Genomic DNA, 27,885 nt, shown 5'->3' with positions numbered 1-27,885 from the left:
TAAGTGCAGAATGAGTACCGTGCTGGAAAAGTGAGCAGAAAGTGAGTTACCTTTGGAGTAGAGGGACTTGGGCGAATCGAGGTCGACATCCGCGCTGAAGAGCGAGGTGAAATCAGAGGGCATCGCAGTGCCTCCGATCCAACAAGAAAAGACTCGGACTTGCTCTTCAATTGCAGCTTCTAACAAACTGTCATGGTTTAGTTTGGCCGAAACGAAAAAGCAAAACAAACGAAAGCCAGGTGCAGAGAAAGCAGGCAGTGACACTTCTGGGTATCATAAATAAAGGGTTTGCGTCGCTCCGCGCTCCTCGTAGTGTGTGTAGGTGTGTGTGTGTGTGTGTGTGTGTGTGTGTAAACACTCCGCCAGCGAGCGCGAGTTTGTCTGTTTCCTCTGTGGCCCCGCCCACTCCACGCGTCATCACTTCACAATCACAACACTGAGCTTACTCTGTCAAAATATATGGATGATATTAATGAAAACTACTCCGTTTGTTTACATCAACCAGAAAAAAAAATAGTTAAAATTATTTTTTTTTATGATTGTTACCCTTCATAAAAGTTTTGGGGAGATTTATCCTTGTACGTCCAAGAGAAAACTGGTTTAAGTTGTGATTTGACCTCAACAGATGTTTTAATAAATCAAAAAGCATATCTGTTAACTTTATGCTGAATCTTATTATTTTATTTGATAAATTTCATGGGCTATTCATATTTCAATTCATTATTCAATTTGCCAAAGAGTTAAAGTTAATTGGAATATTGACCTTTTTTCCGTAGGCCTAGTCTTGTATTTTTGTATATTTATATCTGAAATATAAATTGTAAACCCGATTTTTATTTATTTTTACTTATTTATTTGGATGTCTTTTTATAATTGTATATGTTTCTGTTTTGTGTTAGTTTCTAATAAAAAAAAATAGATAAAAACACTGAGGTTCATTAGGCTAGATTCAATCTTAGTTAATATAACACAGATCACTTTACCTGCCACGATAAGTTTTTGAATAATAAAGACTAATAAATTCAGTAATATGTTGGAAATAATTCTTGGGGTATTCTCCTGTCCAAAAAAAAAGCTGTTTAAATGTCTTTTTACATTAGGCTATATACTGTGATCCAGTAAACTATAAACATGCAAAATTCAGTGACAGTATTTCACCTAGGGGCTATTTTTGTCATCACTGTAAGGATGCAGTTATCTACTTATTTTGTAATAGTGTTGACTTCAAAGTGATTTGGGCTAACTTTTCTAAATTTTTAAAAACATTATTTATCATCGAACGTCTATACAAATAAAGTTGTAAATAAATAATAAAAATAATAACTGAGGGACTTACTATTACAAAAAAGTTAAAATGGTCACTGATGTTCCAGAAGGAAGGACGATGCATTAAGATCCAGGGGTGTTTTTTTTTTCATTCTTTTTTCATTTTTAATTTCTTTCATTAAGTACTGCTCTTCAGAAGCTACATAAGATGTTTCCAGAAGACAAAATAAATTCATTTTACCCTGATCTTCAAAGGATCTTCTCCAGGCTCTTCATGCATCGTTTTTTCTTCTGGGGCATCAGTGACCATTTATACCTTTTTTAAGAGTTGCATGTAATAAGTCTCTCAGTTGTCCTCAGTGAGAAAAGATTGATCTCAAAATCTTACATTCTATATGAGTGGAAGATGTTTATAGGATCTTTGTTAGAAAACAAACCTGTGTGCTAGTGTTTAACAAAGCCATCAGTGTCTAGGAGTCACGCCATCATGTCAGAGCTGTTCCTGGGAAAAATTAAGCCATTATTGTCTAGAGACCACGCGAGCGAGCTGTGAGGAGCGTTTGACACCAACACATGATTCATGTTCAGCATAGACTCACTATTGTCCTCACACAATGAACGTTAATGTCAGAGCTGTGTACTAGACAGTTCAATTAAAATCAATTAAAATTCAAATAATATTTAAAAAAAAATCCTAGAGTTTGACAGGAAAAACTTGTCCATACAAACTTTAAATGTGTGAAAGTTTTATAGTTTAAAAGCCATGAGGAGATAATGTAAGCCGTTGTTAATAAAGAACAATTCATTAATTATATATCCTTAACTGCATAAGCATGAAAAAAAAGTGAGATTAGACGATCAACTTGTGATCACAATTATTTAATAATAGACAGATCATCAGAAAAGCTACATTGAATAGTTATTAACTCTCCTTTATAATACCTCTTGAGATATATCTCCATATGATTTGTTGTTAGTTGTCTTTCATATTAATACCAGGCTGCCACGTATTAGTACACTGTTTCAGCCCTGCCATTTCAATCAGTCCAATTTGTGTATCACAATTTGACAAATGTTTATAGCCCTGCCATTATTTTATCTGTATTATTTTATAACTTTGTAGACTACTAAGTGCTTTATTACCCTATAATACACATACCGACAAAACATTTAGACATTCTAAGATGATTCATCACAACAGTAAATTATTTGCAAACAGATTATGCTGGAATAATTGGCACTTTTTTTAATTTATTTTGTCAGTACTACATTATCAACTTACTATAATAACTGGGACTTCCATTTAACTAAATAACTAACTAACTAAATCCTATGCATGAACGTAACACTAAAAAATTGCCACAGAAACAGAATAAACAGCATCATCTTGTGTACAATTAGCGTTTTAAGTAATCAAAACGATTACAATGTTTCTGCATTCACAGATAAAGGGATATTGAATATGTTCGTTATTGTGCATTAATTATATCTAAGTTAATTTTGGTTTTAGATCAAGAAACTATGCATTTGACGTATTTAACACACTCCGACTTCAATTAAAGATGGTCAGGGTGTAATTCCTCCTCCGGGCCGCTGGGCGCTCGAGTGCGTCACGCGTCAGGCAGAAGCGGAAGCGGAAGGAGCGGCGTCAATCAAACTAGTGTGCTGAACAACAGAAAAGCATTATTTTTTCTTTAAATATTCGGATTTATTGGGTAAAAATGCCGGACTTAGCGGTAGAAAAGGTCGTCGTTCATCCCTTGGTGTTATTGAGTGTCGTCGACCACTTTAACAGGTAAATCTGAGAGTTGTGAAAGCTTTGTATTAAAACTGTTAACTCACTGTCATTATGTATCAATGAAAGTAGCCGCTACAAGCTAGCAGTCACAGTCTAAGAGCAATTATACAAATAAACAATATTGTAACAATGCTTAGGTTGGAAATGTTATGTTATGGTGATGCATACCGGCTTAGCTTCATAGAATTTAAAGTTTGTTGTAAGATATTGTAAAAGTAAGCAGATGTCTGTCAGTTATTATGATATAACTCAGCATTATAACTGATCGTTTTTCTCACAAGTAGACCTATAAACTCTCCGAACATGAACAATCAACACACAAACTCCTGAATTTTATAATCTATTATAATTATGTGCCACTGGAGCACAAAAGCAGTCATAAGCAGCACGGCTATATTAGTAGCAATAGCCAATATTACATAATATGGGTAAAAATTATATTAGTTTTCTTTTATGCCAAAGGTCATTAGGATATGAAGTGAAGATCATGTTCACTGGATATATTTGGTAATTTTTCTACTGTAAATATATCAAAACTTTTATTATTAAATTATTGATTAGTAATGTGCATTAATAAGAGCTTCTTTTGGACAACTTTAAAGACGATTTTTTTCAGTATTTGGATTTTTCTGCACCCTCAGATTCCAGATTTTCAAATAGTTGCATCTCAGCCAAATCCTAACAAACCAAACATCAATGGAAAACATATTTATTCAGCTTTCAGATAATGATAATCACAAAACTGACCCTTATGACTGGTTTTGTGGTCCAGGGTCACATATGTACTTTACATTTCTTATGTTAAATCCTGTTTTTGATACTGAACCTTTGATAATGAAGTACCTTACAGTATAATATATGTGTGTGTACATTTATTGTATATGTCAAGGTATTCACGTTACATGCTTAGCTTTTGGAACCGACACTTTCAGACATGATCTGACCTCGCTCATATTCAAAGAGCCATTTTAAGATCTATTCAAAACCAGTGTTCCTTTTTTTTATCTATCTTTTGTGTTCTTTGCATCACATATCTTTGTTTTGTAGGATTGGTAAGGTTGGCAGTCAGAAGCGAGTTGTGGGTGTTCTGCTGGGTTCGTGGCATAAGAAAGTGCTTGATGTGTCCAACAGCTTCGCTGGTATGTTTGCAGCTCTTGGTGCAAAATACACTTCTTTCCAGTTGAAATATAGTTGATGTAATATTTTAATCGTGTGGCAGTGCCTTTTGATGAGGACGACAAGGATGATTCAGTCTGGTTCCTGGACCACGACTACCTGGAGAATATGTATGGCATGTTCAAGAAAGTCAATGGTAAGATTGCTGTACTATGTCCATGTAAAGAATCAATATCATACATACGCGTTATTGAATTTTTGACATGTCATTGCTATAAGACTCGACCTCATGTCCAAGCTCATGTTTTTTTTGTTTTTTTTTCTTGTTTTTTTTTACAATTCTAGCAAGGGAGAGAATAGTTGGGTGGTACCACACAGGCCCAAAGCTGCACAAAAACGATATTGCCATAAATGAACTCATGAAACAGTACTGCTCTAATTCGGTATGTAATACTCTTTCTTTTAAAACTGCGTTATTTCACACTATGTACCCAGCAAGTCATGAATTGTCAAAAGTCAAGACTGAATTTCGTATTTGTAATAGTATTATGAGAAATTATGTAAGTTTTATTTATATATATATATATATATATATATATATGTGTGTGTGTGTGTATATATATATATATATGTGTGTGTGTGTGTGTATATATATATATATATGTGTGTGTGTGTGTGTATATATATATATATATATATATATGTGTGTGTGTGTGTATATATAGATAGATAGAAATTATTTCTGAGAATTGGCAGGAGTGTTTCATTTAATAGATAATAATGGCTCAATTTTCCTGACAACAGGCTATATTTTCTTAAAGCAAAAAATAATGTTGTTGGGTTATTTATTTATTTATTTTTTTCAATTTGATTTTGTATTTCCCAAAGGTGTTAGTCATTATTGATGTGAAACCCAAGGACCTGGGGTTGCCAACTGAAGCGTACATCTCAGTGGAGGAAGTGCATGATGTAAGTAATTTTTGAAGTTATTAAGCTATGTTAATATATTTCTTACATGCTAATTGTTGACATTTTTCTTCGCTGAAGGATGGGACTCCCACATCGAAGACGTTTGAACACGTGACCAGTGAGATCGGAGCAGAGGAGGCAGAGGAAGTTGGCGTGGAGCATTTGTTGCGGTAAGATGGGGATGAAAACATGTACATTTCTGTTTATTTGATTTGTCATTTGGCTGTCAAAAATAACCTGTTAACTATTGAATATTTTCTATTTAAGAAGCATTCGATCGAGCAGCCAAATAAAATCAGTTTAGGCAAAATTCTTCTGATACTGATATCACATAAAATATTTACTCACATAAAATATTGATTCCAAATATTTTAACTAGTAATTTTCTTACATATTGCGAACATTATTGCACAGATAAACTGGGGAGAAAAAGGACAGCTCTCATTCAAACAGAGAGAGCTGATATTGGAGGCAGTAACAACACACTATATTACAGACACAGCTGTTTTAAGTTCATATAAATTTATATTTATAAGCCTATTAAATTGTAATTGTGTCTTTCAATTACTGTAGTGTTCAATGGCTATAATTACTCCAGTAATGTTTAAATATTTAAAATATGGTATCTTTGTTGTTTTACATTAATCTGGATATTTATTGTGAATATCTTAATATATATTACAAGTTTTAATACTAGATGCAATTAATCAATTACTAAAAAAAAATCCTATAAAGAACCTAGTTTATTTGTTCTCATGGTGATTTTTGCAGTGATATCAAGGACACAACAGTTGGCACTTTGTCGCAGCGCATCACCAATCAGGTTCATGGCCTGAAAGGGCTCAACTCCAAGCTGTTCGATATCAAGAGCTATCTGGAGAAGGTTGCAACCGGCAAACTGCCCATCAACCACCAGATCATTTATCAGCTGCAGGACGTGTTCAATCTGCTGCCTGATGTCAACCTGCAGGAGTTTGTCAAGGCCTTCTACCTTAAGACCAACGACCAGATGCTCGTGGTCTATCTGGCCTCGCTCATCCGCTCTGTAGTGGCACTCCACAATCTCATCAACAACAAAATCGCCAACCGTGATGCAGAGAAGAAAGAGGGTCAAGAGAAAGATGACAGTAAGAAAGAAAAGAAGGACGAGAAGGAGAAAGATAAAGACAAAGACAAGGAAAAGGGAGACGCTACAGCCAAGAAAGATGACAAAAAGGAAAAGAAATGAACCTGAACTGGCATGAACTTGGTCTTACACAATCTTGGCTGAATAAGGGAGGAATTCAACGTTTCTTTGCCGCCTCTTGTAACCATCTGCAGTTTAAATTGGTCATTTTTCTGTCTCTTGATATAAATGGTTTACTTCTGGTTTTGATTAAAAGAGAGAAGGGGATTTGTTTCAAATGTTTTTTTCCCTTTTTGATGTTTTGGTCAAGGTTGACCCATTTACACTTACATTATAGTACCATTATTAGACCATTGCAATATCAAGACTGATGTCCAGCACTGCAGGCATGTCATTGCATTGTTTCAGTGTATTTACAGAGATTTTTTTTTGTTTTGTTTTTTATCATAAAAAGCCAAAATGTCAAACAAGCTTCTCTGGCCTAACTTGTTTTTATTTTCTTCACAACATGCAAACCTTATTTATTGCAGTGATCATTAAAAAAAAAATTCCTTGCTGATCTATAAAACAAAATGTTTCAGAAAAAATTCTGCTCAATAATTAAATGGTACTTTCACTTTTCATGAAAAAAAATTTACGTTTTATCAAAGCCATGTTCAGTGTAAAATTACAAGACAAGTTAGCAGATAGAGCAGTCAGCGATCCTCTTGATGAGGACTAAGTAGTTTTGTAACTATGAGTTTCTATGCTACATACACTTTTACAAACTTTTAGAAGTGAAATATGTGTTTGCAGTGAGTGTACAGTACACAACCACCCTATAATGATAAAAATCTACCCAGTGTTTTTTTTTTGTTTGTTTGTTTGTTTGTTTAAAATCTCATTGAACAATTTCCCTTTTCTCAATGTCCCTCAGAGAGTGGCTTGGAATAAAGGGGCGGGGTCAGCAGAGCTCATTTGCATTTTAAGGAAAATGCTACAAAACGGCTTGTGCTGAAAAGAGCTGTTTTTAACCAAACTATGTTACAAACTTTTCATTAAGACCATAAAGAATCATATGAACTTGTGGAAAATGAGCCCTTTAATGCCCTAGAGACTGAGGATCTTCACCAACATCAGGTCAACGGCTTCCTCTTCCTCAGGAGGTTAGCACACATCAGCCACTGATCCTCCCGAGAGCTTCTCTTCCTTTCTATGACACATGAAACGAATGCTTATATTCAGGATAATACCGTAAGAGCTTCTGTAGTACTGTAATGTTAACGTGTCATGCAAAGAAAAGGGATGAATTCAAATAGGCTCACATAGCCAGATGTACTGTATATAATTTATAGTATTAAATATACTTTATAATCAAATGATTGTAACAGTGTAATTTTAATGATCTCATTAGTTGGCATGATGCCAGTGAATGTCAGAGCTAGTGGTGGAAACATATCCACATCGCAATGATTGGATGCTTTCTTAATTTCTGCTTTCTCATTGCTGCATTTTTGTGTTTGTTTTGTTATTGAGATGAAAGCGGCCAGCACTGTACCAAGGGCTTCTGTGAAAGTGCTCTGTGACTGCAGTCCCTGTTACATTACAAAATGATTTCTGAGGTGTCCCGTTTTGTATAGATGTTAATGAAATTGAAAGGCTACACCTGTATAGGTGTTCAGCTAAATCTAGCTGTTTTGATAGCGTTTAATTGTTTATATTCAGAGTATATTTAAATATAGTATTGTTGTAGAAATGTAGAAAATTGCTGTCTTATTCATAGTGTTTGGTTTTAAACTTAAGTTTAACAGTTTTTTAGAAAGTAATTAAAAGTAAATAAAAACAGTATTTTGTACTCCTTGTCCTTAATAAACATTTTCAACTTCAAATCTCTTAATTTCCTACATATAAATATGACTTTGATTGGTTATTATATTGCTAGTTATATTTATTTGTGTGTTTACATGCAAATGTGTATATCCATTTCAGAAAACATTCCATGATAACATGAGCATATGTTTACTGTAATTTGGGTGATGGTTAGACTTTAACAAGAATAGAACAATATATTCGATATATACGACATATATATATTTGACGTTGTAAGTAAATATATTTGATTCAAGATTTACATTAATTTTTTCTTGACCAGAGACGGCACTAAATGACACATTTTTGACTTGTTATTCTCTTATTAATCTTGAAATGTCATGATTTGGCTTTTTTTTTATCAACCAATTATGTAACTTTTGTCATTGGAAAATAGTTTAATTATTATTTGAGTGAAATATCCTTTCGTTCTTTTTTCCCCTTTTTAGATCATATTTCTCTGCAGTCCCTTGGCTTGTCTCTAGACCATCATGGTATTCAGGAACCTCTTTTCAGAAGTCTTGAAGTCCTTCTTCCTGAAAATCAGCAGGCTCAAACACCTCCAGCTCCAGCTTACGAAGGGGAGCATTTAGAGAGTGACCTTGAGGTATTGTCATTTTCTTACCATATTTAACTGGGATCTTGTTTTATCTCCTAAATCAATTTCAAGACATCTTAGAGTGTATTATGCTCACTAATTCATTTTAAGGTCAATCTTTTTATGAGTAATGTTCATAGACACTAATCCTGATTTGTGTTTTCTTCATTAGCCTGTTAGTCAGGAGAGACAGAGGAGGAGAAAGAGTAGCTTTGAGAAGCTTCCCTCTCTTTATTTGTTTAACTGTAGAGGAAGCTCAGGTCATGGTCAGAAAGTGGAGGTCCAGATTACTGCATCCATCAGTGAGAGACAGGCTAAGGGTAGATCAAACAACCATTTGACATTGTGCACTAATTTTACTAGAGCTTTGTGCATCATGAACTCTACATCATTTTCATCACAATATAGGAAAAATCCATAATATCACACACTTTATCAAAATTCCACTGAAGTTTGATCAAAACCACAATCAGATTTTTATTCCAGGATGAATGTTATGGTTAAACACAGATGAAATCAAGCAGACATCTTTTATCATTGGCCAAAAAAGAAAAACATCCAGCACTAATGCGGCTGATAACCATCTGCCCATTGGTGCATCTGAAGAACATGAGATGCCAATGAGAAAGAAAAGGAGGACAGAGAGTTTTGAGAAGCTGTTGTCTCTCAAATCCATTAAATGGAGCTGCGGTTCAGACCAGGCGATGATATATGAGAGACAAGTTGATGGTAAACCAAACGACCAATTGATCATTGCAAATGAGTATCCATTAATGGGAATCTTCTCATGAATCAGGGGAATGTTTCTGTTCCCAAAGATGGTGTGTCCTTAATTGCCACACTGTATGTTATCAACAAACAAACTTTTAATCAAAATCCAAAATTTCAATATGATATGATTTTTACTGCAGGACATGACATATCTTCATCAAAAAATATGAAACGTGGTTTAAAGAAGTTCGATATGCCATATTAAATTATTTGTTTTATTTGTTTTTCCCCTCTTTAGATCATATTTCTCTGCAGTCCATTGCCTGGTCTGCAGAGGATTCTCTTTCCAGTGATCGTGAAGACCTTCCTCCTGTAGATCAGCAGGTTCAAAGCCCTCCAGCTCCAGTACACCACAGTCCAGTCAGTCCAGCCTCAGCTCACAACAACAGAGTGGACTTGACAACTGAGGGTAAGTTTACTGCCCCAAAAATTACACACAACACTGTTTGACATTTCATGTCATCTACATAATTAATCTTTCAACAAATGACTTTCTGAGCTATTATGAAATCGGCAAAATGCTTGGTGAGGGAGGAATCGGCTGCGTCTATGAAGGGAAACGCTTGGAGGATGGCATGGATGGTCCCTGCTGAATGAAAGCCCAAGCCGGCGGATTGATTTGGGGGAAATCCTTCTACATGGTTCAAGGTACTGAGTTACAAATGATTTTGAAGATAAATCTGTAATTTTTCAGATATAATCTAAAAAAAGCTGTTCTTTCATTTTGATGTATTTGAATCTGATTATAATGTTTGTGGGCAATAACCTTGATCTCTGTATTTATTTATTTATTTTTTTGGTTCCAGATCACCAAACCAACATGAAGGAAATTGTAAATAGTGGGAAACAGAGTAACGAGAGGTTGCTGTGAAAGCCACTCCTGCCATTATTGTTGTTGTTTTTCTCTTATAGTTATCAAATTATATAAAAATATATAAATATATAAATTATAATTATATAAAAAAAAATACATTAAAAAAAATTTCGCCTGACTTTTTAATTTAAATTTTCTACCTCTAATCAGAAAATTATTCTATGCTAATTTATATTATACTAAAATGTTTTGTTTATCAAGCTTGTGTGGGTGTAATGATAATGCTGATATTAGAAGATTCGAGTGGGAAAATATAAGTAAAATATTTACGGGCCTAAGTGGCGAAGTGAAACTTGCATGTTTATGAAGAGACTAACGATTTACAAACTGAACTTAAGATCCAGAGCTTTTTCCAAATCTGTATGTTTAGTGGCATATTAAAAGTGATGTCATGTTTTTGAGCTATAGGATTTTCTTTTCTTTTTAATACAGTGTCAATCCCTATTCAAAACTGCTGTTTTAAGTCACTTGTTTATGGTAGGGTCAAAGCACAACTAGAAGGACCTTTAATTAGCTTGAGATGTTACAGATACATATATTTTAGCCCATTAAGGTAAGGTTGAGTATATAGCAAAGTCAAATGAGCTCTCACACTCACAAAGGCTTTAGAAAAGAAATCATTTTATTACATTAGAAGGTCTATGGCTACAAGAAGATTTCAAAGACACTTAGTCATAAAGGTACAGTAGGCAGCCTTATTTTGGTAATATTAATGCAGATAGATAGATCCTATATAGTTCTTTAATAATGTTTTATGGAGTAATGAAACCAAACTGTAACTGTTTTGTAGATATATTTATACATAGCAATTTATCTTCGTCTTTTTCATTTTTTATTTTTTTACCGGAAGTGTTTTTCACTCCTGAACAGCAGGGAGCAGAAGACCTCTCCACTGAATTTCTAACATTAAAACCAGAGAAGAAAAACACCGATTCAAAACACACCAGTTTTATTTCGATATGTTAGAGACCTTCATATATGGAGATGTTATACATATAATTTGATCCGGTGCGTTGTTTCCGGTAGTGTAGGCTCTTCAGAGAGGTGAGTGTCTGAAACACTAAACACATCTCTTATTGTGCTAGATAAGACGATTTTCAGTACATTGTCAACTGTTAATTGTCTCGAAATTTTGTTTACATCTGATTCTAGAGATCGCCGCAGGTTCAAAACATCTGTCTCTGCCTTTACTTCACACCCTGTAGTCTCAAGTCTCACTGTTTTCACGAAATCCTGACAACACTGGTTTTTATTTATTTATTTTACAAATGATACCAGCTCGTGAAGAATCACTATCGTACATGAGCTGTAAAACTGTGTGGAGATTTGAAAGGTTTAAAAGTTTTCTCGAGATTAGAAAGTAAAACTTCACGTCTGTTTTATAGTATTTTGTATTTATTTTAATGGTATGATATAATAAAGCCTTTATAAGTAGCGCTGTCAAACGATTAATCGCATCCAAAATAAAATATTTATTATGTATATATAAAAACACACACATGCATGTATATATTCAAGACAAATATGTTATGTTTATATACTAAATATATTAATATAGAATATCAAATATAATAATATAAATGTGTATACATGTAAATATTTTCAAGATGTGTACTGAACGTGTGTGTATTTATATATACATAAAAAACAAAGAACACTTGCATATGTCAATTGTTTTTGTTTTGGATGTGATTAATCACACACTATGTAAAAGCATATAAAACCTACTGTATCATATTTGATATGTTGATTTTTTAAAATCTGCTGAAACCCAGTTATGCATAATCTTCTACATGCCTTCTGTCGTCTGATTAATAGTAAACTTGATACTTCAGTAAGTAAAAGGTAAAAGGCTGTGTAGTATCACTCTAAAGCTGTCCTTTAGTTTGCTCTTTTTGCTGTGAAATCATTAACGCTTCTATAAAATAAACATAAGAATAACTTGTGTATTGTTACGAAGATTTCAAATGACACATTTCCCATGCATCCATTTCTTTTCTTTTTTTTATCATCCATGCATCCATTTTTTTTGACAAAACATGTTAAAATGCAAGTATGTGATACATTAGGCTTTTGAGGAAATTTGTAGGATGTTTATTTGTCCATCTCTCAGTCATCATTGATTTGCAGTTCACGCATTACATGTCCCCCCGCCCCACAATTAAAACTACAGAGTTTCCAAAATGAAACTAAGCATTTAAATACCAAGATGTATTTTTAGTATACATGGATTATATGCATTTTATGTAAGTAGTATGTTTGGTTTTATAAATAACATGTGCAGCAATTTGCATATTTTTGTTTAGTTTGGCCCTATGTAGGTATAAAATAGTGATAATAAAGACTGAGACACAAATGGCACTGTTTTGCAGAATGACATTTAGCAGCTAACAGCGTTCAGTGCAGTCAACTTTCTGAACCCCTGTACATGTATCATGGAAATACCATGTTTTTGTTGACAAGTTTGAAGGAATACAGGAATCTAATCATCATGTGCAATCAATTATATATACAATCTGAGACCGTGGATCCATAACTCTTATTAAATGTGATCATAGAGTTATAGTGTTTGATTTATAACATTTGATTTCTCCTAGGTTATAATGCTGCTGGCTCAGATAAATCAGTCCGCAGATTTCCAGCATGAGGGAGATGCTCAGGAGGTGACTCTCTGCTTAACTGAGAGCGTGGGGATTGCAGGTCAGAGCTGTACACTTTATAAACATTTTCTTTCTATCAAAAATTGGCATTTTATTAAAGGGGAAGGTGTGCATATGCTGCTACCTTTCCAAAGTCAGGGGTCAGTAAGATTTTATTCAGAAACGATGCATTAAATTGATCAGAAGTGAAACATTTCACATTTTAAACCAAAATATTAAGCAGTACAACTGTTTTCATCAGACTGATGGAAAACATGGAGACTATCTAACCTTCTTATTTGAAACTGTAATAATATTTAATAGTATTGGTACATTTGCTGTGTTTTTATCTGGTCTTGGTGAACATAAGTGCCATTTGAATGTTAGTGTACTCCAGTATTACAGTCATGACGATCTATGCCAGTCTCTAATTGTGCTGTTAATGATTCAGATGGCGATCAGAGCATGGACACAGTCAGTCTGCAGGCTGTGACTTTATCAGATGGCTCCACTGCATATATACCTCACAACACTCAAGGTTTGTTTATTACTGTGCCCAATGAACAACAATTTGAGCAGAAACATTTTAAGATGTAACAAAACTCAGCATCATTTATAGGAAATAAATTCACGTATAGAATGGCAAATGCTATATGTGAACCTTTCCACACTTTTCATCAAACATTTGTATTTACTTTAATGGAAATGCATTCTCATGGGATGCAAATCTATGACATTGTCAACTAGTTTAGCTGCAGGACCTCAGAATTACTTGTTTATCAATTTCATTTTTGTATTTATTATTTTACATATATTTAAGGAAGACTTAAATATATGAAAAAAGAAAAAAAAGGTAATTCTATCTCACAATTCAGACTTTGTTTCTAAGATTTGCATGAAATAAACTGAATTGTGAGATATAATCTCAGAATTGTGAGTTCATGTAGTTTACATCTGGCATTTCAGAGTTTATATCTTGCAAATCATAGACACAAAGTCTGAATCGTGAGATGTAAACTTGAAACTGCAAGAAAACATCAGAATTGTGAGAAAAACTCACAATTACAAATACGAATTGTGAGATGTAAACTCAGAATTCTGAGAAAAAATAGAATGTTAGATATAATCTCAGAATTCTGAAATGTAAACTTGAATTGAGAGAAAACACCAGAATTCTGACTTTATATTTTGCAGTTACTATTATTATTATTTTATCAGAATTGTGTGAAACAAAGTGAGATATAAACCCAGAGCTGTGAGATAAAAAGTTGCAATTACCTTTTTATTTTTTTACATGGCGGAAACACACTTTCATACCTATTAGCCAAATATAACAAGACAGCTAAGATAATAAAAGATGAAATTGAAATGATCATGAAGCATCTACAATCTGTAACTCCTGTATTTCCGGTTTTTAAAATAGTTGCATGAGTTTTTGCTTTTCCATAAAATAATGCAATGGAAGATTTTTTTTTTTCAAACACAGTTAACATGATATTATAAATGAGGCATTAACTGAGTGCTGGTTGTTTTTTTTCCCCAGAAAGCAATATAGTAGAAGGACAGGTGATCCAGTTAGAAGATGGGTCTTCTGCTTATGTGCAACACATCGATGTTCAAAAAGCAGGTATTTTACACTTTGTTATACAGAAAATCTTTATATTAGATTCACCAGACGTGATTTGGATTTTTTTACATTTAGGAAGAGATTTAGGATGTTATTTATTTATTTTTTAATTACACTAGATGAGTCAAATAACTGGACGGGCTCATCTGTGTGTGATGTTGTTGGTAATGAGAGCTTATTGCTGGAGGATGCTCGGACGGTGCAGCTGGAGGATGGAACTACTGCTTACATCCACCACACTGGAAAAGGTTTTTCCTTTCTTCTCTTTTCACTATGCATCAAGATGTTAAATGGGATTCGGGTGAGCATGCTTTTGAATATATCTGTATCAATATTGCATAGCAGATACATATGAACCCAGTACCCTGCAGGCGGTGCAGTTAGAGGACGGCTCCACCGCTTACATTCATCACGCTGTTCAGGTGTCACAACCAAACACCATTCTGGCCATCCAGACGAATGGCACGGTAGCAGATTTGCACACAGAAGCAGCTATTGACCAAGAAACAATCAATGCTTTGGAACAGTACACAACCAAGGTACAACCAGTATGATTAGGACTAATGTAAAGATATTCACAATATATTTGCTGGCAATATTAAAATCAGAGAGCACTGGTATATATCATATGTTATAAATTATTTGGTAACACTTTAGCTTAGGGAACACATATGCAATATTAACATTATTATATATTAATAAATTCCTAATTTGCTGCTTATTAGTAAGGTAGTTATTAAGTTTAGGAATTGGGTAGGATTAGAGATGTAGAATAAGGTCATGTAGAATAAGGAAATAATATGTGCTTAATTAGTGGCTAATATTCTAGTAATATGCATGCTGATACACAACTAGTTAAGATACCCTAAAAAAAAGTGTTACCAATTATTTTTAGCACAATCAAAGTTAGTAAAATAAATAAATATGTAAAGTGTAATTCTAAACCTTGCATTCTTTCCTGGAGATTGAAGAAATTGACTCGTACACAAACTCCGAGCTGATCACCGGTGATCCTCACGGGCTTGTGGAGATGCAGGTGAGAATGTAATTTTCAATGCAATATAAAAATGTCATTAGCCAAACTCGGAGTCGCTCCAAAACGTTTATCCTCCCTCTCTTTAGATCGTTCTTCAGGATCAAGGAGTTCGGCGTAATGCGCAGCAGCCAGGAGAGAAATGTTTTCGGTGTAATTATGACGGATGTGGAAAGCTTTACACCACTGCAAATCATCTTAAGGTTATTATGGTTTATGTAGTTGAGCTTGTAAATAAAAGCTGTTCATCATAGATGGCATTACAAGCGCAATGCATTTATGAGTGCATTTTGTTTTTCAGGTGCATGAAAGAGCACATACAGGCGACAAGCCATACTGTTGTGATCTACCAAGCTGTGGAAAAAAGTTTGCAACAGGTAACAAAAACACTAGCACAGCAAGGGTGCAATACATTTACATTGATTATAAGTTGCATTTATAATGTTACAAAAGATTTCAATTTCAAGTAAATGCTGCCTATTCTTCACTCCTGAAAAAAGTGTATTGTGGTATCCACAAAAATATAAAGCAGCACAACTTTTTATACATTACATTACAATTATATATAACAACAGTGTAACAAATGTTTCTTGTGCAGCAAATCATCATATCAGAATGATTACTGAAGTATCATCTGACACTGAAGAGTAATGATGCTGAAAATTCAGTTTTGACACCACAGGAATAAATTACATTTTAAAATGTATTGCAATAGTAACCAGTTGTAATATTTGTTCACAATATAACTGTTTTGACTATTTTTTTTATCAAATAAATGCACTAATGCAAATAAATGGCAAAATTTTTGGACTGTTATATAATAATCGCGTATAATTAATTTCCTTTTAGGTTACGGTTTAAAAAGTCACATCAGGACGCACACTGGAGAAAAACCTTACCGCTGTCAGGAGATGGACTGTAAGAAATCTTTCAAGACCTCAGGGGACCTTCAAAAGCACACCAGAATTCACACGGGTACGTGTCTTCAAATCTTCCATCCATTTATCGGAATATCATGAAAATATTAACTATCATGGAATTGAAAAGTAAACAAAAGGCTGCATGCATAAGAATCTGAAAAGCTGTTTAAAATAGCTTCATATGAGGATTTGTCCTATTATCTGTCCTATGACACTGTCATACCACGGTACCACCACAGTGCCTCCTACCACTGATCTATTTCTTCTCTGTTCTTTTAAGGAGAGAAACCATTTCTATGTCCATTCCCGGGCTGTGGACGATCCTTCACTACCTCAAACATCTGTAAGGTGCACGTTCGCACACACACAGGAGAGAAACCATATCACTGTCCAGAGCCAGGCTGCAATCGGGCGTTTGCCAGCGCAACCAATTACAAGAACCACATACGGATCCATACAGGTGTGCTGCTCTTTAGCCTTAAAGGGATAGTTCCCCCAGAAATTGAAGTTGTCATTCTTTCTCACCCTCATATCGCTCCAAACCTTTAAGTGCAACTCAAAAGGAGAATTTTTGAATAATATGTTGATCTGGTAAGATTTTAAGTAAATAACAGATTCTGTATGCATATCTATCATGGCCATTTTTATACTTTTATGGTGCTTTTATTTTGTAACTTACCACTAACCTTCATTCATACTCTGCAAATTAAAAGTCACTACACAATTATTTGGTTACAAAGTTTCTTCACAATATCTCCTTTTATAAAGGGTTTGCATTGACATGAGTGGGTAAATAGTGGCAGAACTGTCATTTTTTTGGGTGAACTGTCCCTTTAAATATCTGGGTTTTTCAAAAACTGACCTTGTGTTTTCATGAAAGAAAAGAAAGTCATGTGGATTTGAAAAGACATGTAACTTGTAGCTGTTTATTTGAATCCTTTAATCATAATTTTGAATCTAACCTAACTATAATTATGAATTCAACTCTGTGGAATGTCTAAACCAGTGTCTTTATTGCATGCAGGTGAGAGGCCGTATGTTTGCACAGTTCCCGGTTGTGACAAGCGATTCACTGAGTACTCGAGTCTATACAAACATAATGTAGTGCACACTCCCTGCAAACCCTACAAGTGCAACCACTGTGGAAAGGCGTACAAGCAGATTTCCACACTGGTCATGCACAAGCGTTCAGCGCACAATGACTCAGAGCATATAGAAGAGGAGTCGGAGGGCTACTTTGAACCCCCTTCAGGTTAGCTTTGAAAACGATCTTGATTCTAGACACTAGATGATATTTTCTGAGTGAAACTGGGCTGTGTTTTGTATTCAGAGGCTATAGATGACCCCTCCCTGACTGTTAGCCCTGTGAAGTGTGAAGACTCTTGTCCAGAGATGGATTCGGAGATCTCCGATGTCACAGAACAACATGTAACATTTATCACACAAGATGGAGAATCACAGGTGAACATCAGGGTTATTATACACACAGTTTTCACTCGGAAATTAAGTGAATTTCTTTCAATTGTATTAAACATGAAAAACTGAAATACACTGAAGAATTGGTGTTGAAACAATTTGCACAAAAAATTTCATGACATTGCAATTAGTTTATATGTGCTGCAGTCATAGACTTCTACAAATATAAAATCCAGAAGCTGATCATATTACATTTGCTGAATGGGGAAATTGTCTGATTTCTGACAGGCGGTTGGGAATGTAATCACAATGGTAACACAAGATGGCAGTGTGATCACCATCCCACCCACTGAGTCTTTACTGTCATCAGCCGAGGCTCATTCAGTGACTATGGTCTCAGAGGACGGGACTGAAGGACAGGTGTGTACATTTGGGAACCAAACAAGTCTATTTATGTCTGTGGTTCTCTTTCATCATCTCGTGTTCGAGATCCACCTATGGGAAGGGCATCCGTACCTGACCTCTGCAGAAGCATCCAATTGCACCAAGTCTGGCTAGACAGACAGAAGCATGCAGCCAATGCCAGGTAAGGCCCCGCCCCCTTACCTAGGGGTATAATAATGGCTGCAGCGCTGCTATTCTCCAGTTGACATTTGCTTCTCGCGATCTCTGCATTGACACAGTTCGGTTGGATTACGCTGCTCACCTTCGTGTCTTCAGGGGGACATACCGATTGATCAGCCTCCGCCAGGCGTGACTGTCGTCTTCTCAGCCTTCTGCTGTGTTCTGCATTCAGGGCCGCCCGCGCTCTCGTTGTTTCACCTGCTACCACGGCTGCCCGCCACGGATTTTTCCGATTTCTTCTCCGGTATGTCGCTTTCTAAATCTACCGCTTCTCCGGGGAATAGCCTATTACGGGCCTACCCGGCCGCGTGTGGAGCACTCATCGCTGCTAAGGACCTTAACCTGTTCTGCGTGGTTTGCTTGGGCCTTAAACACGCTCAAGAAGCCTTGGAGAACACAGAAAATTGCAGTCATTGCCTTATGCTGCCCTAAAAGCTTTTACGACGCCGTCTTAAAGTTGCAGCGACCCAGTGTGGCGAGGTCGGCTTTTCTGACTCAGACACGGTGACGAAGACGTGCTACCGGGGGACTCCAGGGGCTCCTCCTCACTTGTTTGGGCTGACCAGCCAAATCCCGCATTCCCCGAAGAGGACATCTTCGCGGGCAACCTCATGCTCGCCAACGAACCGGCCGGTTCCTGCGATGAGGATGATGCGGCCCTTCTTGGGGTCTCAGAGGACGAGGAGGCCATCCCGCCCTCTGGCGTTCCCCAGGCTAGCGGCCACGCAGCTCTGCCTCAGTCCATCCTCCTGGAAGTTTGTGAGCGAGCGGCCGCTCGCCTCAACATTGAGTGGCCGGCTCCACAGAGCGCCACCGACCAGGAGAGGGATATTTACGGCGGAAAAGTGTTGGGACCTCCTCCTGGTCCGAGGAAACAACTCTTCCCCGTCCTTCCAGCGTGCGCTAAGCATATGAGGCACAATTGGAGCGACCCGCTCAACTTCAAACACGGCCTTTCGGGCCTTTAAGTAAAGGATATGGCAGCTCATGGTATGGGTGAACCCCCCCACCCCCACCCCCCCCGCTATTGAGCCTTCCATCCCCAGGCACCTTAACCCCGCTCAGGGCGGGCTGCTCGCTCCCCCTAAGCTGGTCTTGCCCAACAAGATGGACCGTTTTTCTGCCTCAGTTCACCAGGCCGCATACAAGTTCTCGGCCTTGGCTGTCGGGGCCCTGAACTCTCGTCTGTCCTCTCCGCTTACCAGGCGGAGGTTTTGGATGAATTAGGGCAACAGCTAGAAAAGGGAACTCCTTCTCTACCCTTGTGGAAGGAGATCCTCACGGTGAACAACCTCGTCCTTCGTAACGCTCGGCAGGTCGTCCAAGCCTGCGGGCGCTCTATGGCGCTTTCTGTGGTGGGAGAGCGCACGCTCTGTCTTAACCTGTCAGGCCTTCCTGACAGTGAGAAGTGGTGCATCGCGGGCGCGTCGGTGGAGCCCGGCCGGGCTCTCTTCGGCCCCGCCGTCGCATTGATGCAACAACTGTGTGACGACAAGGAGGACGAGGCCTTCAAGTTATGTCTTCCTAGGAAGGCGGCCCCACGCCAGGCACCCCCTGCGCGTCTGCCTAACACTCCTGCCATGGGACGACACTTCCACCAGGGCAAGGAAAGGCCCCGCAACAAACCCCCTCCACGTCACAATAATCCACCGCCTGCTAAGCACTGGGGAAAATCGACTCCCGCCGCGGCCGCTAACCATCTAACCCTACCCCCATCGACTCGAAACGTAAGTGGCCTGCCTGATGTTCGATTGATGGGGGCATAGAGTCCGCGTTTACGGGCCACGAGCCCTTCGGACTCTCTCCCTGTCCCAGGACCCCCGTTCAAAAGATGCAGGGTCTCCCGCGGATGGATTGGTTCCTCTCCATTCGAGGCTGCCCAGCCCATGTGTTTAATGAACGTTGTGTGTTCCCCCCTCACGTTCAGGGGGTCTGTTGTGAGAAAAAGTGCAAAAGCAGTGTCTCCACACCGCATACACTCTGTTCCCCTCACCCAACCAATAAAGGCTTCGGCCCCAGTGTTTCCCCAACTCTAGACACAGAAAAACAAAAAACACATTAAAACAAACGAATCAAATGAATTTGTTACGGAGAGAGGATCTCTCTCCGCAGAGAGAGTCCATCTCCCTGCGGAGAGAGGAAATCTGTCTGAACCCCTGCATGTTGCCCCTGGTGTGTCCACTAGATGGCGCCATTGCATCACAAATAAACCAGCTGGGCTTACACAGCTCCGCTACGGCTCGGGTGGGAACACTCGCGAGTCACGAATGGGCTTGGCAAACTGTTTCGGCTCGCCGAGTGGGTGATGCGTACTATCATGCAGGGATATAGACTGCAGTTTGCAAAGAAACCCCCACATTTCAACGGTGTTCTCTCTTCACACACGGAAGAGAACACCTCACACATTCTGAAAGTGGAAATATCCTCCCTCCTAACAAGGGAGCGATTCAGGTGGTGCCCCCCCAGTCTGATGAATCAGGGATTTTATTCTCGTTATTTCCTGGTCCCAAAAAAGGACCTTTGTGTGTTGAACAAACAATTGAGGAAATACAATTTCAGAATGCTGACTCATGGCTCGCTCGCCCGTGCCATAAAACAGAACGACTGGTTCACATCGGTCGACCTGAAAGCATATAAGCATTTATCCGCCACACAGGAAGTTTCTTCGTTTCGCCTACCAAGGCACATGTTACGAATTCACAGTTCTGCCGTTTGGGCTCAGTCTAAGCCCCCGGTGTTTCTGTCTGTGTGCGGAGGCGGGTTTAGCACCCATGAGAATGTCAGGTCTGAGGATTCTGACATACATAGACGATTGGCTCATCATAGCCGAATCGAAAGAGAAAGTGTTGCAGGACACCTGCCGTGTGCTCACGCACATCATATCTCTCGGGTTCAGAGTGAATGTGAGCAAGAGCAATTTTACACCCAGTCAGAATGTAATTTTCCTGGGTTTGGAGTTGGAACTCAGTCTCCATGCGAGCGCGTCTCTCTCAAGAGCGCGTTCTCTCTCTAATGAACTGTCTGTCGCAGTTCAGAGAGGGGGGGAAAGTACAATGCGACAATACCACGGCAGTGGCTTATATCAACCGTCAGGGCGGCGTGCGCTCGTCGAAACTTCACGCTCTAGCTTACAAGCTTTTAGTGTGGGGCAGACGGGTTTTCCTGTCGTTACGCGCGACTCATGTTCCGGGCCTTCTAAACAGAGGCGTGGATCTTCTTTCAAGGGGAAACCCAATCTACGGAGATTGGCGCCTTCACCCGCAGATAGTGGATATGTTATGGATGAGATTCGGACAGGCAACCGTAGATCTATTCGCCTCGCGCGAAAACTACCATTGTCCTATGTTCTTCTCGCTAAAGGACGTGGATGTCCTCTCATTCTGATAGCACCCAGGTGGCCCAAAGCACCATGGCTGGCGGAGATAATCCCTCTGTTATATGCCGAGCCGTGGCATTTCCCCCCCCCCCGCACGAACCTATTGTCCCAAGCGAACGGGGAGATTTATCACCCGCACCCGGACAGGGTGGCTCTTTGAGCTTGGCCCATGAGAGGACGGACCTAAGCACATTTCTACGCGATTCTTGTATGGCAGTAAGTGGCAAGTGTTCGAAGGGTGGTGTGATGATATTTTGTGTTTCCTCCAAGACCTCTTGGAAAAAGGCAGGTCTTTTTCCACAATTAAGGTCTGCTTGGCTGCGATTTCGGCCTGTCGTGGGCTTTGAGGGCTCAACAGTCAGGCAGCATCCTCTAATCCGCAGATTTATGAAGGGTGCCCATCGCCGCTGGCCAGTCATCAGGAGAACTGTTCCTGAGTGGGACCTCTCCATGGTGTTGGAGGCTCTGTCTCATATCCTTTTGAACCTCTTGGAAGTATTTCCCTAAAGCTGCTGTCCTTCAAGACAGCTTTGCTCTTGGCATCAGCCAAACGTGTCAGTGAGCTACATGCACTTTCGGTTCATCTCTTGTGCACTAAATTCTCTCTTAGTGGAGATATGGTTTCCCTTAAGCCTAATCCGGCCTTCATGCCGAAGTGCTTCCCTGCGTTCACTTCAGAGGTGTTGGAGCTGTCCGCTTTTCAACCACCACCTTTTTCCTCCCCGGAGGATGAGAGGCTAAATGCTCTGTGTCCCGTCCGTGCTTCACGGACATATATGAACAGGACCAGTGCTTTCCGGAAGAGCGACCAGCTCTTTATTTCATGGGCACCCCCTCATGGAGGGAATACTATTTCTAAGCAACGCCTCTCACATTGGCTTGTGAATGCTATAGCTTTGGCTTATGAATCAAAGGGAATGCAGCCACCAGGGGACATCAGAGCTCATTCCACGAGGGGCATTGCCACCTCTTGGGCTTTGTTTAGGGGAGTGTCGCTAAAGGACATATGCTCCGCTGCCAGTTGGGCTTCTCCTCATACCTTTGAGTGTTATTACCGGCTGGATGTTACCAGTATCTCGGTAGCACATTCGGTTTTAGGGGTGGGGTCTTCTTAGCCCTTCCCTGCAACCCCGCTGGAAGAGGTGAAGAAGGAGTGAATGGGCCGGCTGGCCATGCACATCCCTGTCACTAAGCATGTTTTTACATTCCTTTTCTGGGTGTATTTATTTGCACATTGGTTATCATGTGTGTGATGCTAACATTTTTTCATGTGCTTCATATGCACAGCAGTCACGATTGTGCATCAGTATTGCAGGTTCATGAGTATGGGACGTGTCAGGCACCGCCTCTCTGGGGTGACCATCCTTCTCTGGCTTTCAGAACCTCACTGTGAGTGTATTGGGCAATCGGGGAGCTGTCCATGTCTCATAGGTGGATCTCGAACATGAGATGATGAAAGAGAACAATAGGTTACTGTCGTAACCCCGGTTCTCTGAAACATCGAGTGGAGAGATCCATCAGCATTGCCCCGCTTACCACACGAGAAGCGAATATACTTACTGAAGAATAGCAGCGCTGCAGCCATTATTATACCCCTAGGTAAGGGGGCGGGGCCTTACCTGGCATTGGCTGCGTGCTTCTGTCTGTCTAGCCAGACTTGGTGCAATTGGAGGCTTCTGCAGATGTCAGGTACGGATGCCCTTTCCATAGGTGGATCTCTCCACTCAATGTTTCAGAGAACCGGGGTTACGACAGTAACCTATTGTTTTTATTTCCAGCAAATACATCAAACTTTCTCTTCTTAATTATCACATAACTATACTGTGTGGATATGACATATATTTATAGTTTGGTTCCCTTGACACAAAACCAATAGGCCTTTGATTAGAAGCTCTGTGACCAACAAAAGTTTATGATTCTTACACAGTTTGTTCATCATGATAATCTTCACTATTGAACACAACAGAAGTCTAATACAATCGCAAAAAGCTAAGCCAAGGCTATGAATAAGCTTCAATGTCACCATCATTAATTCTTTGACCGCTCTTTCTGGCATTATTTAAAAAAACCTTTTCTTTCAACTTCTGTAGTCCTATAAGCCATTTGATAGCTCAAGTCGAGTAAAAGCTTGAAAAAAATCAAAAGAGGGTGTTATTGATGTATTTTTATGTCATAGAAAAAAACATGAAAGAGACTTTATTAACCACAGATGAATAACTTTACAACTATTAAAAACTTTATTTCAGGCATTTAACCAAAAACCTGTTCAAAATATCCACTGACTTCAAGACGATGGAACTGGAAGTTTTAAAATGCTGCAAACACATTTTGGGGTTTTGGCTTGGGGGAAGTCATGGCCTAGTGGTTAGAGAGTTTGATTCCTAACCCTAAGGTTGTGGGTTCGAGTCTTGGGCCAGAATACCTCGACTGAGGTGCCCTTGAGCAAGGCACTGAGCCCCAAACTGCTCCCCGGGCGCCGCAGCATAAATGATGCCCGCTGCTCTGGGTGTGTGTTCACTGATGTGTGTTTGTGTGTTCACTGCTGTGTGTGTGGACTTTGGATGGGTTAAATGTGTTATGTCACGTCACTTCACAGCAGTCTATAAACTGGTCACATGAACGGTTTGTTTCTGTTTTCTCCAGATGACTACTATGATTCCAGAGTTATCATCTTCCAGGAGCATACAGGATGAGTTATCAGCACATCCAATTACACTTCTGGCTACTTCTAATGGCACACAGATTGCTGTTCAGGTATAGTTCGCTTAGGCTGGAATGCATCACAATTTTGACCTGTTTGATTTGCCATCTATAGGAATTCAGCGCTTGCTACTTAAGGGTTAGTTCACCCAATAATTAAAATTATGTCATTAATAACTCACCCTCATGTCGTTCCAAACCCGTAAGACCGCCGTTTATCTTTGGAACACAGTTTAAGATATTTTAGATTTAGTCCGAGAGCTAAGCATTGTCTTCTCTTCCGAGATTTCAAAACAAAGCAGTTTGTGATATCCGGTTCGCGAACGAATCATTCGATGTAACCGGATCTTCTTCAACTAGTTCACCAAATCGAACTGAATCATTTGAAACGGTTCGCGTCTCCAATATGCATTAATCCACTTTTCCACAATTACTTAAGCTGTTAACTTTTTTAATGTGGCAGACACTCCCTCTGAGTTAAAACAAACCAATATCCCGGAGTAATTCATGTACTCAAACAGTACACTGACTGAACTGCTGTGAAGAGAGAACTGAAGATGAACACCGAGCCGAGCCAGATAATGAACAACAGACTGACTCGTTCACGAGTCATGAACCGTTTCTGTCAGACGCGTCTGATTCGAGAAACGAGGAGCTGAAGATACTGTGCATGCGTGATTCAGCATGAAGCAGACTGACACACAGAGCGTCTGAACCGAACTGATTCTTTTGGTGATTGATTCTGAACTGATTCTGTGCTAATGTTATGAGCCCAGGTAAACCGAAGGCTTGAATCAAGGGCAATCATCGCCAATGACGCCATTACGTAGAGCGCAAAAGAACCGGTGAACTGTTTTTTCAACTGGTATATTGGATCGAACTGTCCGAAAGAACTACTAGTGATCCGAAAACCGATGAGTCAATCTTTTGTTCGTTATCTGGCTCGGCTCGGTGTTCATCTTCAGTTCTCTCTTCACAGCAGTTGAGTCAGTGTACTGTTTGAGTAAATGAATTTCTCCGGGATATTGGTTTGTTTGAACTCAGGGGGAGTGTCAGCCACATCAAAAAAGTTAACAGCTTAAGTCATTTGTGGATTAATGAGTATGCAAACCATTTCAAACGATTCAGTTCGATTCGCTGAACTGGTTGAAGAAGATCCGGTTACATCGAATGATTCGTTCGCGAACCGGATATCACTACACTTCAATGTTTTGAACTCTCTGACAACAGACCCGGAAGAGAAGACAATACTAAATAAAGTCGTAGTTTTTGCTATTTTTGGACCAAAATGTATTTTCGCTGCTTCAACAAATTCTAACTGACCCTCTGATGTCACATGGACCACTTTGAAGATGTTTTTATTACCTTTCTGGACATGGACAGTATACCGTACACACAGTTTCAATGGAGGGACTGAGAGCTCTCGGATTAAATCTAAAATATCTTAAACTGTGTTCCGAAGATGAATGGAGGTCTCACGGGTTTGGAACGACATGAGGGTGAGTTATTAATGACATAATTTTGATTATTGGGTGAATAACCCTTTAAAGTCAAAGCCAGATATGGGCCAGTTGGTTTGTGTATATAAATGTATGTTTTTGAGCAACTGCCAGGAGTCTGGAGCTAAAAGAAAAGGTACCCTGTGCAAATTTTGTGAAATTTGATTGAAACTTGCAGACTGGCTCTGACTTGTCTGCAGCTGACATCGACTCATTCAGACTGCGAATCAGGGGAAAACATCTGAGCAAAGTCATGTCGTTTATTCCAGCTTTCAGTCACTCATTGAACTCTATCTGTCTAGCTGGGCCTGTGTGTGTGCATTATTGAACACAGATGTTGTGTTTGCTCTTCCAGCTCAATGAACAGACTTCACTGGAAGAGGCTCTGAGAATAGCATCATCATTACAGGGAAGTGAAACATCAGAACTGGCCAATTAACTACCTTCACCTCCTGATGCAGTATGACTAGAGATTACACGAGCAAATTATGCCCTTTTGTAATTACCCTTTCGCCACAATTGTACAGATGTTAAGCTGTGCACTATGATAGTATTTCTAACAGATTTTGTTCACTATGATATAGATCTCTAAAAGGCAGAAACCTGTTTGCAATTTTTGAATAAAAAGTGATGAACGGGATGTTTGGTGTGTTGTGATGCTTTCCCAATGTTTCCGATTGCCTTGAAGCACAAGAAGCTCAGATCAAATGCTGCTGAAATTAAAGAAACATGCGAAATACAAATAATACATTTTTAAGTTCAGTTTTTATAATTTACATAGTTATGCTGATAATATGAATTGCATTTTCACTAGTGGTCTCGGATGTTTTGATATGTATAGGCTACATTCATTTTTATTCAAAAATAAAAAAGTGAATATTTTTGGCAAAAATAGTTATAAAAAGTGAAAACCAGTCAAGTTGAGAAATAACAGTTATGCAAACATCATGAATGTTTATTATGAGGATCTGTTTATTATGTGGATCTGTTTATAATGTCACATGGAAATAGATCAAATAAAAAATATTATTTTCTATAAAAAGCCTTTTATAAAAATTCATGTAGCTTTATTTAATATACTGTTTATTTAATATACTGTTATTTGTTATTATTTATAAATTGGCTCATGAAGAAATGGTCAGAATGCATGAAATGATATTGTAGTCAGTACGGCAATACTGAAGAATATGAAAAAGGAAATTGCTGAAAAACAATGCGGTCTCTAGAACTTGTTTGTAAGATGACTTACGCCCCAAAGACTGTCAGTGATTCTTAGTGCTTGATGTCATTTTTGTGGAATATTAACTTCCTCCTCTGACTTCATACTAATAATTGTTTGTTGTGGGGTCATTTACCAGACCTGTTTTTCAGGATTTGATTTTCCTTTTTTTTTTTTTTGTGAATGCAGTGCAGAAAATACAGGAAATCTTTTTTTTAAATGTTTTCAATGCCTGCTACATCTACAAATGGCCTGGTAGATGTCACCTGACACATTTCTACATTCATTTCTATTTATAGATTAAGACTGTTATTGTTTTAACAAAGATTTGCAGATTCATTATGTGTGCTGCATGTGGCCAAAGATTTATGTGGTAGCTACCTGCAGACAATGCTCTTGTTTGGATGGATGGACATTGTTTTATGGAACACAATTTAATCATTGCATTTAAATAAAAACGTGGTGG

At 38.6% G+C, this 27,885-nt stretch overlaps 3 protein-coding genes and 1 long non-coding RNA gene across 9 annotated transcripts in view; 3 read left to right on the top strand and 1 right to left on the bottom strand.

Moving 5' to 3' along the window:
- LOC132126761 (nuclear factor of activated T-cells 5-like) overlaps positions 1 to 376 on the bottom strand; it is a 53,323-nt gene extending 52,947 nt beyond the window's left edge. For all 6 annotated transcript variants that reach the window (XM_059538256.1, XM_059538273.1, XM_059538242.1 and 3 more), the window contains exon 1: positions 51 to 376. In XM_059538256.1, the coding sequence (XP_059394239.1) occupies positions 51 to 123 (73 nt within the window). In that variant the 5' untranslated portion in view covers positions 124 to 376. The remainder of the gene's footprint in view (positions 1 to 50) is intronic.
- Positions 377 to 2,852: 2,476 nt separating this feature from the next.
- On the top strand, positions 2,853 to 6,745 carry LOC132126754 (26S proteasome non-ATPase regulatory subunit 7-like). Its single transcript, XM_059538230.1, has 7 exons — positions 2,853 to 3,061; positions 4,112 to 4,203; positions 4,284 to 4,376; positions 4,526 to 4,623; positions 5,069 to 5,149; positions 5,228 to 5,319; positions 5,921 to 6,745. Exons 1-7 carry the CDS (start codon positions 2,988 to 2,990, stop codon positions 6,375 to 6,377), a joined length of 987 nt encoding a protein of 328 aa, XP_059394213.1. The 5' UTR covers positions 2,853 to 2,987; the 3' UTR covers positions 6,378 to 6,745.
- A 1,894-nt stretch (positions 6,746 to 8,639) lies between these two features.
- On the top strand, positions 8,640 to 9,903 carry LOC132115272 (uncharacterized). Its single transcript, XR_009425463.1, has 3 exons — positions 8,640 to 8,730; positions 8,894 to 9,450; positions 9,731 to 9,903. It is a non-coding gene; the product is annotated as an uncharacterized LOC132115272 (long non-coding RNA).
- A 1,352-nt stretch (positions 9,904 to 11,255) lies between these two features.
- On the top strand, positions 11,256 to 26,840 carry LOC132126747 (zinc finger protein 143-like). Its single transcript, XM_059538218.1, has 16 exons — positions 11,256 to 11,410; positions 12,964 to 13,066; positions 13,457 to 13,543; positions 14,549 to 14,632; positions 14,752 to 14,880; positions 14,978 to 15,171; positions 15,597 to 15,668; positions 15,755 to 15,868; positions 15,967 to 16,042; positions 16,515 to 16,640; positions 16,866 to 17,045; positions 17,610 to 17,837; positions 17,916 to 18,046; positions 18,290 to 18,421; positions 24,645 to 24,755; positions 26,556 to 26,840. Exons 2-16 carry the CDS (start codon positions 12,970 to 12,972, stop codon positions 26,637 to 26,639), a joined length of 1,845 nt encoding a protein of 614 aa, XP_059394201.1. The 5' UTR covers positions 11,256 to 11,410; positions 12,964 to 12,969; the 3' UTR covers positions 26,640 to 26,840.
- Positions 26,841 to 27,885: the final 1,045 nt, after the last annotated feature.

Source organism: Carassius carassius, chromosome 3, assembly GCF_963082965.1.
Source record: "Carassius carassius chromosome 3, fCarCar2.1, whole genome shotgun sequence".
Lineage (NCBI taxonomy): Eukaryota > Metazoa > Chordata > Actinopteri > Cypriniformes > Cyprinidae > Carassius > Carassius carassius.
Note: the sequence above shows the minus strand (reverse complement) of the source record. Positions and strands in the feature narration are given on the sequence as shown.